This window comes from Cheilinus undulatus, linkage group 16 (assembly GCF_018320785.1).
Source record: "Cheilinus undulatus linkage group 16, ASM1832078v1, whole genome shotgun sequence".
NCBI classification, from domain to species: Eukaryota; Metazoa; Chordata; class Actinopteri; order Labriformes; family Labridae; genus Cheilinus; species Cheilinus undulatus.
In genome coordinates this window covers 18,065,354-18,082,117 of record NC_054880.1, presented here as the reverse complement: position 1 = coordinate 18,082,117, position 16,764 = coordinate 18,065,354, and the positions used below count along the sequence as shown (strand labels likewise).

Sequence of the window (16,764 nt, the reverse complement as noted above, 5' to 3'; positions counted from 1 at the left end):
CTCCATGTTGACATGACATGAGCTGAAAATTGAAGAATTTATTTCAGTTCAGGGAGCAAGTCATGTTGTGGTGATGGGCGTCCTTGCAAAAACAAAGTTCAAATGTACAGTACCAACTGATGCAAAATCTGTTGTTTGGAGTTATAATAGAGGTTTAAAGTGGCATTGTTCACCACTTTTCAAAAACTCCACTTGGAGTTTGGGTTTTGATCAAATGCCTAAAGATCGGCATGTGTGTCCTGTTTTTCTTCTGTGCTCCAGCGGCCGTGTCAGCCAAGGTAACCCTTCTCAGAGCGCCATAATCCAGCCTGTCAGCAGCTTCAGCCCTGTGTTTCCTGGACCCTGTTGATACCCAATACATAATGCCACACTGGGAAGAACCATCGCCAGCCTGTAATCCGAGCTTCTTATCAAACCAATCGGCGCTTTCCCCATCCTGAACGCATCTCGACTGTGACTGTGGGGTTTCACAACATCTGGTGTACAAAGTACATGAAAAGAGTGGGAGGGGGAAAGTGAGTTGGGGTGAAAGGAAAGTGTGAGAACGATCTTGATGCTCTGGTATGGAGATATCAGATCGACAGAACGTTCTGCTTTCTCTTTCGACACAGGTCGCTGAGCGGGCAGCCAGTTGTCAGTGCTTGCCTGCTGCAGATTTTTAGCCTGATCATGGTTATGCTAGTGATATTCCTGACAGAAACATTTGTCAAGCTCTAACCTTTTTTCTTTCTTCTCCCCTATGCTCTGCTTTTTCCATATCAGCCCAGTGCAACAGTGAGAGGTTACTACAGTAAAACGGCCACCATGAATTCAAATGCTGGCTCCAATTGGACAACTGGTGGCAGCGGGGGTCAAGGGGCAAGAAACAGCTCCTCTTTCACCCGTTCAAGTCTGCAGCATTATCTTTCCCACCATCATCAGCACCCACATCATCACCCACAGTCCACGCACACGAGCTACGCCTACTGCACGGCTCATCCAGCTGTGAGTACAAATTATTTCCTCTTCTTTAGTGTCCATTAGTGTCTTTTGTAAAGGATGCAGCATATTCTATATTTTTCACGCTCTCAAGCCCTCATCATACACTGCATATCACTTCCTCCCTCCTCTTCCTTTTACTCTCTCTCTTCTCTGCAACTTAATTTGTTTTTCTTTCATCCATCTCCTGCATCGACAGTGCATTGAGAGACTAATTGAGGTAGAGACGCTTTTGGAAGTCTTCCCTCGTCATTATCCTTAGAATTAATTGCTGCTCTGCAATCCGTTTGATTTGACTTTATTGGTGCGATCTGGTTTTCTAATGTAACGTTGAGGGTGTGACTGGAACTCAGGCGTGAGCCAATTTGAGGATTTTTTTTTTTATTACCGTCATGTTCCTGTCACAGTCACAGAGCTGGAAACAAAGATTTTGGCAGCTTTTTACTTTATTTCTTCCTCTAATAAATATATTTACAAGGCTTCACACCAAATCTCTCCCCCATTCTCTCATTTTCCATTACGGCATGCTGATATGCTCTCATAGCACATACGCAGCACTCAAATTCCCAGCTGCCTCATTTGCTAACATGTTGAGACTCCCCTGAAGCGCTTGCATGCAATGAGTGAAGAAATTGGATTGGATTTAGATATGATAATCATCACTGTAGGTAGGCTGGCTCCTGGTTGCACACAGCATTCCTTTTATGTCATTCCTGCGATATCAAGGTACACATTTGAGCAGTTTTTAGTTAGCAGGTAGGAGGTTATCTTTGAATGTGCATCTTTTTTTCACTTCTTACACAAATTCACCACTTTATCTTCCACTTGAAGTTTTTTACTGGTGGCATGCACAAACAGGAAGCAACACCACAGAGCGTTTCACAAGACAGACATAATGCGAATGCTGTGGGTTTAGTTGTGGTCCATCTCTGTCACATGCTTTTTTGAGGGGGAACATTAAGATCCTTTCATCCTTTTACTGCCACACCCCCGGGGAAGAGAAGTCCTCACCATTAACATCCAAAAACAGGGCACAGAATTGTCTAATTCATTTGACCTCATTAGGATAGTTTGTTTTCAGTGAGTTGGGCAGACAAGGAATAATTTTTATCCTTCCTTGACGAGAAGTCATGATTCTTAAGTTATATGTTGCTATTTTCTCCCTCAAGTATATTAGCTGTAGTATAGAGTAGAAAGCATTAGCCTTCAACAATACAAACACATAGATTTTAAACTCCAGTGCTAATTCTAACAAGCTGTAAAGTCTTTTATTATTTGACAAAGGAATATACTAAACTTAGCAGGATACAGTCAGATTGTTGTTCATATGTTATAAAAGACTGGATGAAAGATCGAAATCTAGCCCAAAATGTCATTCCTACATTAAAGTGGAAGCATTCAGGAACAACAGCAACTCAGCCATGAAGTGGAAAACACCAGGGGGTCAATGAATGCTAAGGCACATGGTGCGTAAAAGTCAGGAAGTGCTCATTCCATAGCTAGAGTTCTGAACTACCACTGGCATTAATTTAAGCCCCCAAAAAAAAAAAAAAAAACACTGTATAGCAGGAGCTTCATGGAATAGGTTTCCATGGCTGAGCAGCTGCGTGCAAGCCTCGCATCACCGAGTCCAATGCCAAGCATCAGATGCAGTGGTGTAAAACACACCAACACTGGACTGTGGAGCAGTGTAAACGTGGAGGCAGTCATATGGGTGAGTCTGGGTTTGGCAGATGCTGGAATGTTACCCTCCTGACTGCATTGGGCCAACTGGGAAATTTGTTGGAGGAGGGATAATGACAAGGGGCTGTTTTCCAGGGTTTGGCTAGGTCCCTTATCTCCAGTGAAGGGCACTCTTAATGCATCCACATATCAAGACATTTTTGACAATGCTTTGCTTCTAACTTCGTGGCAACAGTTTGGGGAAGAACCCTTTCTGTTCCAATATGATTGTACCCCAGTGTATAAAGCAAGGACTATAAAGATGTGGTTTGATGAGTTTGGTGTGGAAGAACAGGACTCATAGAGAGCTGACTCAACCCCATCGAGCACCTTTGGGATTAAATGGAACGGAGATGGAAAACCAGGCCTTCTTGTCCAGCATCAGTGCTTGACCTCTACAGAATGAATGGGCACAAAATTCTCCCACCAAAGATTCTCCAAAATCTAGTGGAAAGCCTTCGAAGAAAAGTGGAAGCTGTTATAGCTGCAAACGGGGGGGGGGGGGCTTATTTTGAGTTCAGTGTCTTACATGTACTTGAATACAATGTCGATACAGTCCCTGTTGGCCTAATGGTCAGGTGAATACAATATGATACTCTCTGTTGATATGATGAATTAAACTTAGAATAATTTGAATAACCCTACTTTCAAGGTACCCCTGAAACAATCTCATACTGTGTGGATAAGGTAAACTTAATGGATATTGGATCCCAACCTTCCGTTGGATGTTCTGTATCCACAGTCTGCTTGTACTTGACTCTGTGCTTCAGTTTGATAAAACTAAAATATGAAATATGTTCATTTTTAGTTAAAATGTAACACATAAGGCCACACAGTAGCTCGTCTGTTCAGGTAAACTGTCTGCTTTCCTCTTGCACAACTCAGATGTGACGTTTTGTGACACTCCCCTTGGTACCAACTGTGTATTTGCACTTGCATAAGAAGCCATACAAAGGTGGAATACAAAGATCACCATTACGCCGTGCATGCAATCTGCAACACCAAGACATGGCATGATGGGGTGAACCCGTTATAGCTGTGAGGTCGTAACAGAGGCGGAAAGGGGGAACAAATGAGTGATTTGTTGTTATTTTTCCTACTGGGTGATTAGATCCATGCTTATGAACGTCAAACAGTCAAAATCATTGGGTCTCCATTCACTGGTTGTCTGAAAGTTGATTCAAAAGGGTCTTTAGCCTAAAAGTTGCTCTTTAATGGTCAACTTGTTAATAGTAGTGGTCAGCATCATTAAAATTGGACTGCGTTATAAAGAAATGAAGTAAAATACAAATCTGAATATGCTACTTCACACTGCCCCCCATTTAATGCAGAAAGTATTTTATCAGTGTGTTCTTTACAAACCTGTTTGCAATACTCCTGGTCTTCTGGTCTGAGATATTCCAGGAAAACCTCAATTGGATGTATTACAAAGGCAAAAAACAAAGGTTTGATTGTGTTCAAAAAATCCTGAATGGACTTAAAACAAACAACACACACTGGACACAATGTGGAATTCATCACAGACACACCTCCACCTTGTTATTTCTTCCTCTGCTTTATGTTCCTGTTTGTTGTTGTTATTGTGGAAAGTTTGTTGACCACACCTCTCTCACGTTGTACCTGCCTTACCGGTCCTGGTTACAGATCACTAAGGGGTCATTAAACGCTTGCACTCATCTTGACCCTCTGCCTTCAAACCTCAGCAGGATCTGCTGGCTTTAACTGGCCTGTTTTCATGGGACAGCAGGGACTGTTGTTTTCCTTTTTAGCTGTTTCATTTCGTTCCTGCAGAAAGCAATTTCTTCCCCACTATAGAGCCTTCAGATTGGGCTGTTAGAAGCCCATGTTTTGGCCATACACAGTGCCTAGAGATGGCTAATCCTGACACTGGCAGCAAACAAAGGCTTGGTTCCAGTACTTTACAGCATTTCATATGGTATACATAAGAGAGAACCCCACATTCCACAAACTAATGCAACCCCCCCTTTCTCTCAAACACCCTCCCACTATACAATACTTCTTTTATTGCCTCCCCTAAATGCTATTGTAATTTCAGGCAGATTAGATGCAAAGAAAGCCCAAGCAGAAGGGGAAGAAAAACAGAACCGATAGCTCAGCATGTGTCTGTCCTCTCGCCTCAGAGAGGTGAGTAAATAAAGGGAAAAAAGAAAAGCAAGCAAGGATCCAGCGGAGATCAAGAAGCTTTGCCTCCAGTGGGTTTGTAATTACAATGGAAGCGGATACATTTCCACTCTTAATATGGTGGGATGAAGATCCCTTAGGGGGGGAGGAGATAGTATGACAGAAAGCTGCAGAGAAAGTCATGTAGAAGTCAGGAGATGTGACTGGAAAAAGAGTCAAAGGGATTGCATTGTTTCCTGAATATGCAATGCTTTCTCCCACAAAATACTTTCATATACAATGGATTTCCGCTCCCAAATATGTTTTTGTTGGAAAGTAATTGCAGCCTGGATTAGGTTCACAGGTAACACCTTTCTTCAGAAAAATTCTAGACTAGTTTGATTTTGAACTAAAATCCTATAACAAATGACATTCCTATCAGCTTTACCTGTGCTAACAACCAGCATACTAATTCACTCCCATTACACATTAATGAAGACAAAGACGATGAAAACTCTCCCCCTCCTTCTGGGCACTGTTAACCAAACAGTTTTGATAAGCGCTGTAGTGAGTGTACCCGGCTTTAGGTACTTTCCTGTGATAAAGCCTGACAAGCTAATGATTGCACACAGTGTTACAGGATTCCTTACTTAAAGCCACACGGGCTGCAAACACTCCTCCCGCCTAAGCCTCATTTTATGGATTTTCTCGTCTATGGAGAATTGATCTAAAGCACAATGGTAAAGAAAGGGAAGCATTCAGTTGAGGTGCTTTCCACTAATTGGTGTGACAGAACCCATTTATGTGTGAAAGCAATAATGCTGGACATACAATGTAAGGTGAAGTGTAGACATTGTAAACTGAATTTCCCCCCTGCTCTGGAGTGTTGCTCTTGGGATATTTGATAAGAAACTTCTGGCTTTAATTCTTTTTCTCCCTATCCCTCACTCGTCTTTTTCAATTAAGTTTTGAAACGGGGAAGTACATTCCACAAAATCCCCCAAATCAGTCCAACTCCGCTTGTGATGCACTCTTTGAACACCAGACCAGTATTTTGGCATGGATTGCCATCCTCATGATGGTGATGATTCGCTAGCAGTTTGGCTGCTGCATTGCATCTCAACCTGACTACAAATAGCTTTAATTTAGTCTTTAAAATCTGGAATATAAACTGCCCAAGCATATAAGGTGAAGTCTTCTTATGGGGTTCCTCAGAGGGGAAATTGTTAACTTGTCTTCCCTTGTGAAAATTTAAGTCAAAAACATGTTTTTGTATAGCTTTGTAACTCCTTTACTGCCATATGTTGTTATCCTAATCTTGCTAGCTAATGGTACTATCTATGGTATGATAATGACCCAAATCCTAAAAGTTGTGCTGCCTACCTCCGCTGGATGTCTTTAATTAAAGAGTTGTCAATTTAACACTTCTCTTGGAATACTGTCATAACAGTAAAACACAATTTTCTTTAAATGTATGCTTACCCCCTAATGATGGAGAAAAGCTGCTAAAAAGTAGCATTCAGCCTGACCTGCATTGCTGTGTAGTGCAGCGTGTTTTGATGAGCAAACAACTGCTTGTAAATAAATGGCTCATTTTTTAGGTGAAACAAAAAGGTTAAGTATAAAATGCACACCCGATTTTAGGGTACCTTACCACTGTAACCCCTCAGGTGTGTTACTACCATGAACTGTTTGCACAAGGAATGTAGCAGGTGTGACATTTGGGATGGAGTTGAAAAAAGATAGTCTAACGTGGCTTACTCATTAGTTGACAAGTAGGCTAGTTAATTAGCTGACCATTATTTTGTACCTGGCTGTAAACTAGTGATACTCCTGGTTATTCAATAACTAAATTAACCCTGTAGGCCTTAAGCTATTTCTTTTACCATTTTGTCTTTCCTGGATTTATTGTCTTAAAAGCTTGTAAAACATCAACCCTGTGGTGCACAGTCAAGGGCTAAACATCCTTTTTTCAGGACAACCTAGACTTTAAGGATATGTGTGCTGCTGTAATGCCTTTTTAATTTTTAAAGTTATGAAACTATAAAGACAAAAGAAAAAATACAGGAATTAATACTCAAAGATTTGGGCGCACCAGTGGTCAAGTGGTTGGGGGCACGCACCATGTACACGGGCAGTCCGGGTTCGAATCCGGCCTGAGGCCCTTTGCTGCATGTCTCTCCCCCACTCTCATCCCTGTTTCCGAGTCTATCCATTGTCCTCCTCTATCTAATAAAGGCACGAAAAGCGCCCCCCCCCCAAAAAAAAAAAAAAAAACCTCGAAGATTTTATGTGTTAGACACAGTAAACAATAATTACTTTTTTTTCTGCACAAACTTGTTCTTCCATCTTTTTGGGACCAAGAAGTGAAAAAAAAAAAATTATTCTGTGACAAAAAACTCATCAAAAAATTCAAAAACATTCATTTGGTGAAGTTTGAGGTGACGACAGCCTGCCACTGGTTGACACAGCCCATGTGACTTCTAATTTGGGTACTCAAGACTGTAGCTGCGTTTCCATTACAATTTTCGCAAAATAAAAGCAATATTTCTTAAAGTTCGAATAAGTACAACTGGGCTTTAAATGTGTTTCCACTGTCGGGAGTTTTGGACATTAGCCTCGCAATTCTCGTAAAATCTCGTCTCGTGAGACTCGGTTGCAAGGAAGCTGAAAGCTTAAAACCTGTTGCGTGTTGGTACGGTTACAACTACATCTACAGCGCTTGCCTTTACAATTTTGAACAAAAGACTAAGGCAACAGATGATAGTTTAGAGGCAAAGTCCGTATGGATGACAAAAGCCTTGTATAAGGGTATGAGTATGGTGTTAACAAGTCTCCGTCTCCTCCTCTTTCCACACGTATCGCGCCATGTTGTCTCAGAGTGACTGGTCACGTGACACTGTACGTCATGTCCTATGACTTTTAAATGCAGAGAAAGTGTTTCCATTGCGTATAAACTTTTTAGTAATATTTGAGAGATTTTCAACACTCAGGTGTTTCCATTACCAGTTATTTGTTGCGCTGTTTAGACTTTGAGCATTTCTAAGGGTAATGGAAATGCAGCTACAGGCTAATGCTAAGCTAGTGGAAAAAAAAATCAAAAATAGATAGAAAAGCTGTTCAATAGTGGAGTCACTGGTGTGGATTTGGTTTTTAAATGCCCCAGGAATTTGCCCAAGTTTCAAGGTCAGTAGAAAAGTTCCATGAGGGCTACAAATGCACTTTTTTTTTTTAAGATTTATTTTTAAGCCTTTTCATGCCTTTATTTGATAGAGGAAGGACAGTGGATAGAGTCGGAAACAGGGAAGAAAGAGACATGCAGTCAAGAGCCTCAGGCCAGATTTGACCCCTCACAGCCACAGCTCTGGCTAGTTGCGTGTGGCTGCATTACAGCTTTTATGTTGCATTGTTGACTTTCACTGATAAAAAACATGCTAAATTTGTTCAACTAACTAGCAAAGGTAGCAGCATTTGATCATTTAAAATGACTGATCCTACCCATCCCCACCTTAAACATGTTTATTTTAGACAGGTGACTTTTAGACATCTCAGCTTCATGAAGTTTTTCCAGTTTCACTTTGGCTTCACGTTTGAGCTGCAGAAGTTTCCACTTGGTGACAACACAAACCGGCGTGGGCATGTGTTCTTAGTGAGCTTTATTTGCTCTTATAAACACATTTTTGTGTGTGAACCCTGAGCTGTTTCATTTGTGAAGGTATGCCTCCTCTGTCAAGACTATCTCTAAAGTGCCTCGTTTCCAGATGTTCCTGACACTGCTTCAATCATCCTCTGCGCCTCTGTCCAGATAGCCCTAATTTTTGTGATAGTGTTTCATTATTCTGCATGCTTGGGTAGCGTGATCCTGCATTGTTCCTGCTTTAACGGCCTTATTGAAAAACTTTGTGTGCAGGATAAGAATTACATTACTTATGTGGTGTGTTTCAGCTAATAGCATCCATGTACTGCTCTTATAATGGAGTGAGTCTGTGGTACTGTTTGTATCAGAGAATAAAAGTCCTTTTTTCCCCTCACTTGTGACAAGATATATGTGGTAAGTCTGGGGAGGAATCCTGAACTCAAGGGCAAGCCCGCATTGCGTGTATGTAGCGCTGCTGAGTTCCTCTCTTCATAACATACAGATAGACTCACACACCTACACATGTGCTGCAGAAGACAAAACTAGCATACTTTCTCTTGAACATAACAAATACTCCACTTCTGGGAACTGACCACAGCACTGTTCGCTGGCTGACCATTTTGATATGTTTTCTTTCAGACTGACGAATCTTATCAGGCGTAGATAACAAGACACATTTCTGCCTTAATGAAAACATCTGAGTGGGTTATCACTCTTTTTATCAGGGGGCATGGATATCCCCATGAATCCGTTGCTTTAATACTGAGGTGTCAGCAGAGTGAACTGGAGTTGTTGCCTCATTAGACTTGCAGGGCACATGCTGGCCGATCTTTCAGTCAATACAAACCTTTAAGTAGGGATTCCCGGCACATCTCTGGTTTCACAATGTCCCTGAAAACTCAGTGAAGAGACAGAAAGGGCACTGCAAGAGAAAATATATACAAGAAAGAGACAAATTAGCAATGAATCTGGAATGCAAAGTGCCGATCTGCTGCATTTTCTAGGAATCAAACCAAGAATTTAACTTTAATTTAGGATCTTTTTGTTTTTTTATGAGCAGAATCATTAAAAACATAAAAGATTTGAATGCGTTTCATGTCTAATTTAGGGGTATATGAGACAAACCATCATCCCAACAACTTACCTTTCCCTCTGTGTCTTTGTGAGTCCTGATCTCTGGCACAATCTTTGGTGTTGTGATTAGCTTAATTAGCCATAACTCACAACCAGGCATTCATACAGGCTGACAGATGACACAGTCATTTAGCTGAATGAATGGTCTGCCCGCTGGCACAGGGTTAGGACGTGTCTGCTGGCTGATGGCCTAAACAAGGCAGCAGAGTCGACTTTAGTTATCTGTGGACCACCCAGGAAAGAAAAGACTCAGAGGAGGAAGAAGAAAGTTTGGTTAAAGTGAAAGAAAGTCGGCAGTCTTGGCAGAGACCAAACAGTAGGGCTGGATTGAAAATCGTATCTTTATATTTTTTAGCTGATGTACATAGCACATTTTTTCACTTAGAAAGTAAGAAGTAGCTAATGGTTGTCACAATACCATAATTGTAAACTTTGATATGATTCTTATAAAAAAATAATAATATTGAAACCTATTTGTTATAATGGCAGCAAAAGTTGAGATCCTAGACGACCATTATTGGGCCGTTTTTTATTGTCAGAATTGTACAAAAACCTTGGTTTTATTTCTGTTTAATGATTTTTTTCAAAATTTTCCATTCTGTTTATTATCAGTATTCAAACATATGCACTCTCTGTTGTTTTAATGATCAACTGAATTGAAAAGCATAGAAGCCTGAGGATTTCCAGTCTTATTTTAACCTAAAGAAAAGAAAGTTTTAATTGCATAAATATGTTGGCAACATTTGGAAAGGTGGGTATAAGGACCAACTAAAGCCCTTGCAACTTGTTAGTTGTTAGTTTCACAAACTGATACGGTCTTAATTACACAGACATTTGATCAACACAGTTGTAATACAAGTATTTATGCAATTTTGGCAGTGTGCAGGAGTTTACCTGCTTTTTTTGATAATTGAAACCAATAAATTACACAAAATTGGTTGTCTTGGACTTCTTATTTTGTTGCCATGGTACGAAAAGGTGTTGGGATACCGCCCTATTCCAACATATCTGGTATACTTATTGCTGACTCATGTAATTTGGATAATTAGATGGTCATTGCAGAAGAAAGGCAAAAAATTCTGCAGACACAAAAATAATCCAGGAGTAAATAATGCCCTCTGCTGGTTCTAAAAATAATATTGCAATTTTGATTTGTCCAACTGATTTAAATCATCCATGTTTGGGTCCATTTTTATTTTATTTTTCCAAAATATCATTGCAATCATTCTGATTTCAGAAGCAGCAGATGGCTTTGCGTACTGTACATGACAACGTCTATTAGCTCACATCCGACAGTCTTAGTCTCTTTCATCAGCCCTTGAATGAAGAGCAATGCTCATTCCCCAAATACTGTGATGATTCATCTTCGCCACGAGCTGGAATGGGCTTTGTCTCAGTAATTAATTTAGCTCTTGGGACAGTACTTGGAACCAGTGGTGTCTTCAAGGCCTAATTAAAAGAAGATTGTCAAACATATTCTGGGTCACACTGCTCACAATCTCCGACCATTTTGGAAGAATTTTCAGGCACCACAGACTCATTCACCGTGGACCATTTTGCTGGCTGATAGAGTGTTGGGTTTCAGAGACAAAAACAAACGGCAGGATTTGCTGTGTTGATTCCTTCAGGCCCCACTTGAAAAATGAGACACTTGATGTTTTGTTTATTATCCGCTGCTTGAGTCAATATCTTAATCTACTTATGGCCTTGTGCCCTGCATGTCTGTGTCTTTCTGAGAATGGCTTATTTGAGATTTCAAGAAAAGTCATGATGCTTTGTTTTGGAAAAAAGCCCCAATTAACATCTAACACCTGGATGGATTATAATATAACTGTGCCAGAAAAACTGGGGTTTAAATCTCCAGTTTCAGCTCAGTACAATCTCGTAACACAATATTAGCAAACATCACAAACTCTGTTCTAATTCACCTTTCATTTGATCAGGATAATGTGATTTTTCCAGATATAATGTACACATTTAACACAATCAGTTACTTTTCACATAAAAAATGAGTGTTGTTTTGACATTTTTATTGCTCATATGTTTAAATTATTAAATTCAGGTGTTTCAGTCAGACCCATTGCCACAGGTGTATAAAATCAAGCGCCCAGCCACATAGACTCCATTTTTGAATATTTGTGATATAAAATGGGTCATTCCGAAGAGCTCAGTGACTGTGATGGATGCCACCTATAAAATAAAATGCTTCAAGAGTTTTCATTAGTGCATACGTTTTAGTCAACTTTCTTTTGTGGCCTATTTTTACTAAAAACTTGCTGAAGTTCATGGAGAAACTGTACCCATCTGTTAGCCTGTATAGCCTAGCTCCCTGGCCGGTACAACAAAGGAGCAATGCTCAGTGAAATCACTGGAGGCTAATGGAACTACTACTGCTACGTACCGTACCACTCAACTCAAAAAAAAGCTTAAATGTCCCTTTAAGGGCTTATTCAAGTAAAGTAAAATAAAACTATTTAAATCAGGCGATAAAACCCTTTTTTTCCCCCTACTTATGCATGTTGTGTACCATTTGTACCAATTTATGCTACAAAATATTACGCACTGTACCTTTGAAAAACAGACACAGCTAAACGGTGTTTCTTTCAAAGCAAACATCGGCACCACATTCATCATAACTTAGCAGCTTGAGTGCTCGCTTATTGAACCAGTCACACTCAGACTGACAGACAGGAAGTGCCTATCTTATCTGCCCTCATAATGAGAATCAATGACTCTAGTTGCAGGCACAAAATGGACCTAACAGTTAACACACTTGCCCACCCACACACACACTCACGGGTTCTGAACAATTAAGCGCGAGCTGTCGGGCTTAGTGCCTGGGTCCATTGTAAGCGCTCTAAACCTGTTAGACTGTGACAGACCATTAAAAGGCTGCCAAGGCTTCCTTAATTTGCTTCAACGGTGAAGCACACTGAGGCTGAGTGACTGAGTGTGCCTGTGTACCAATGTGCATTTACTTCCTATGACTTCCTGTGACATTCCTGCCACCACCTACACAGCATAGCCCACACATATACACAGTTTGACAGCATCTACACCATCAAGTCTGGAGTATATATACATCCATTTTTGTTTGGGAATTATCCCATAATGGCCAATTTGTGTTTATTTACACAAATGCATCAAACCATTAAAACTCCTGCCAGCACTAATGTGTTTTCTGAGTCAGTATATTCTGTAAATTGTTAGGAGCACAATGTAAACAGCCATAATTATCTTTGCATGGGAAAGGCATTGCTACTGTAAATTAAACCTGAACACTCCAATGCATGTCAGCTTATATTGCTTGCACACTGTATATAAATAATGTGGATTTGTTAACCGTAGAACCTTCACATTTGTCTTCATCTTGCTCTCCTGTTAAAATGTTGCCCATTTTTTTGGGCGACACCTGTCCTCTTTGGCAGTGCGAGTAAAATCTGGATTAAAAAAACCTGTGAGGGAAGTGGAAATTACACGTTTCACACTGTTTTTGTATTTTCACGCTTTGAAATCAACAGCATAAGCCCAGTACATCACACCTTTTGTAGCTGGTGTATTTTCCACATTTGTTGCTGTGTTTTTTTTGTTTTTTTTTTTCTAAATAAATGACTAGTTTTCCACAGACCCTTCAACTGCACTTCAAATAAAACAGCCATTAAAGCCTGGATTTCGTCTTTAACTCTTCTCAGTTGACTTTATTTTAACTAAAGTTGCCTAGTCATAATGACAGTGCATTTTCCTGCCAAAGCAGAGGTAACCCAGTGTTTCTGACACTTCTAAGTGATTGCTTTTTTGGGGCGGATGTTTCACCTAGCAGGCATTTCCTGTCGTGACCAGAACTTTGTGTTCACCACCATTAGAAATAAAAGACTCAAAGCCATATGATACCAAGTGCCAGACCACAAGAATATCCAGAATCCGACTGAGTTTCCAAGCCTTTGCATGTTTCATTTCCTATTTCACAAGAGCGGGCGGTCCATGCAAATTCCAGGCCGCGGTATGCCACCAGTCTTCATTTAGCAGCGGTTTTGTGGTTGATATTAGACGTTGGGCACCATCGGAGATGTTAGATGCTGGATTAGGAAGGGTGCTGGCAGATCTTAGAGGGATTTAAATGGGTGTCGAGATTGTTCAGATCATGTACACTGTCATATTTACATGTCATTGCGGGCTTTTTGCCATCGCTCGGCCATGTTTGATGGCAAATTCCTGGCGTCTCATCTGTGAAATCGCTCTTCGGCAAATCACTTTGCACCTGTTACTTTTGCTTTAGGTGATTAGTCAACGACAGGGTGAAGCAGGGGAACATAAATCACACTTCCTGAGCTGTGGATGTGACCTTAATTCACTGTGTTTCACTCTCATCTTATGCTCAGCCACACACTCGCACAATCACACACATTGACATCCGTGCACAGATGGGTTTTCATATATGGCTGCCTGGGGGCTGTAGTGTTGGCTTTTAAAAACACGCATAACATCTGTAAAGCATTATGGCTGATTATACTGGTCCTTCAGCGCAATCATGCAATATGGGCATGAGCAATGGCTGAACATGAACTGTATGGGAAAGGAAGAGATGATGAGGCCTCCACTATTCCAACCAAAGTGTGAGGCCCGTGGCTACACAGGAACCCACCCTAACACATTAATTTCTCAGTTAGATTTTATTATTTATATACAGAGGGGCTTACAGGAATTTCTCAACTCATAACTATCCATTATACACAAGCAGGATGATTTCATCGAAGGATCACACTGCTTGAGTCATCTTGTTAAACAGCATGTGATATGAAACATTTATTATGTGCATCAGGTTACAATGAGTCAAAGAGCAAAAACCTCTTTTAAAGCTTACTTAGTTGAGCATACAGTAGTTTTCTGCTAAAGAAGAACTCCTTTAACCATAGCCACATTCATCCTATTTATTTAATGTTCTCTGGGGATTTGAGTGAAAGAGGTTGTAATCATTAAAGTACCAATAAATTACTTTATCCTCTTGAAAAGAGTACTTTCAAAAACAATGTAATAGTAATAGGACTTTCAACAAATGATGGCAGTCAGTTGCTCTTACGCTGCCACGCTCATAGTAATAATGAGAACAAGTTAGAGTGCTGCCCTAATTTTTGTCATGTTTTTTCAGCAACGACTTAAATGCTGTTGGTGAATCGAGTGTGCAGCCATCATTGTATCCATGGCACCGATTTCCACAGAGTTCCCCAGTAACCTGCCTTTGGCACTATGTAACTCTGGTGGCGTTGCTCTCACAAGGAAGTGCCTCTGGCTTTACAAAACTAGTTAAATCAGGAAAGACTTATACAAGTTTAACGTGATGGCTTCATGTACTTAAAGGGGGGAGTGAAGCAGATGGCAGGAACTGGATACCCCCCTATGTAGTCTAGATACTACTGGAGGGGTTTATAACGGATCAAATGAGGAGTAGACTTCTGAGAAGCTGGACCAGGACACAAATAAGGTGTCTTAGAGGAGGAGACAAAGGTATGCAGAATAAGATGAGCAGAAGACCTGTGAGCATTAATTAGATGCTGATGAACTGAATGGAGGTGGCTGGGGTGGAGGACGGTTGTTGCATTCACACTGAAACGACAGGCTGTCTGTGGAAGAGAGGATGACAGATTTAAAGTATGACAGGTGCATGATGATTGGTCAAATGAGGTTATGGAAGAATCTGATTACATGAATCAGGCTTTGGAGGAACCAGTGTCAGGCAGGTTTCTATCTGTGGGACTGATAGACTATATAGTAACATGGATGAAGCAACAGCAGGCTGGGAATCAAGCCAAAGTATTAAGACAGCTTGTGTTGTAAATCATAAACACAGCCTCCTCCATTTTAACAGATGGGACATAAGTCAAAATATACACCACGTTCCAAATTATTGGTATTATCGGATGGTGTTGTGTCTCAGGGCTCTTTGGATCACTGAAATCAATCTCAGACACCTGTGATAATTAGCTATAATTAGTTTGCCAGGTGAGCCCAATTAAGGAAAATTACTTAACTCATCGAGTGCCATTGACGTATATATACGTCATTTAAAAGCCAACGCTTGAGTGCCATTGACGCATATACGTCAAAGTGGCGGCTGGCACAGGGGGCGCTCTCACGCCCCTCTCTCTCAATTTTGGGGCACGTAGTTGGAACACAGAAGAGACGGTAGATCAAAGCCATAGAGATCAGAGGTGGAGACCCTAGGGCCAAAGAGCAGATCGATCGTTACGGAGGTAATCTAAGCTAAAAGGTCTCCCCCATACGTCTTCTTTCATTTGAGCTATTTGGTGTTTTCAGAGTTATAGTACAAAATATTCTGTGGGTCTTGAAAGATGACTCAAAATGGCCAAAAACGCTGGCACAAGCACTTTCCATTTTATACAAGGGCTGGCACTCAATGAGTTAAGAAGGACATTCCACAGGTTCTAAACAATACGGGAAAGAAAAAGGAAGCGTCAAGTAATCCAATCTCTTGGTAAAGCAGGGCTGTATGTTAACTTTTTTTCCCCTTCTATATTTACTGATACTCAGAGTAATAGGAAAATATTTCAAACATTATTAGACACACATTAAGCGCTGTTAGAGTTTGGTCCATATTGTACTATCACACTGGGATCTGATGTTTATAGAGCTAATTTAAATGAATAAATCCCTTTCTCTCTAACAGTGTCACGATAACATGAGTACTATAGGAGTTCAATGGTAATTAAAAAAAAAAATCTATCACCAAATTGCGTCTTTACCCTAACAATAAACACGAAGTTTATGCAGCGTGCACGAGGCTAACAGAGAAGTAAGCTAGCAGATACATGTTTTTAACATCGTCTAGCCTACGTGCCTTAAAATAAAACTTGGGATTATAGCAGCGCTCCTCCATAACATAATGACACCTGTAGTGTGTCTGCTCTGAGCCTTCTCCGTCTGTAAGAGCAGCAGTAGGCCGCTCTCTCCCCATTGCGGAGCGTGGCCAATCGTGCTCCAGACGCACAGGATCACCTATTATTAGAGGAAATAAAATTCCGCTTGAGTCGAAAATATACCAGAAATAAGAAATAAAATTCAAATCTGAAATCAAAGTGGAGTGAAGTTTTTGGAGCAACAAGTAAAACCGAAAGTCTTATCTGTGCGTCTGGCATTCACACACCTCTCTCACTTTG

At 40.7% G+C, this 16,764-nt stretch overlaps 1 protein-coding gene across 2 annotated transcripts in view; it reads left to right on the top strand.

The window, feature by feature from the left end:
- rbms3 (RNA binding motif, single stranded interacting protein) overlaps nucleotides 1–16,764 on the top strand; it is a 468,933-nt gene that overhangs the window by 98,329 nt on the left and 353,840 nt on the right. For both annotated transcript variants that reach the window (XM_041809940.1, XM_041809941.1), the window contains exon 3: nucleotides 763–984. In XM_041809940.1, coding sequence (XP_041665874.1) covers nucleotides 763–984 — 222 coding nt within the window. The remainder of the gene's footprint in view (nucleotides 1–762; nucleotides 985–16,764) is intronic.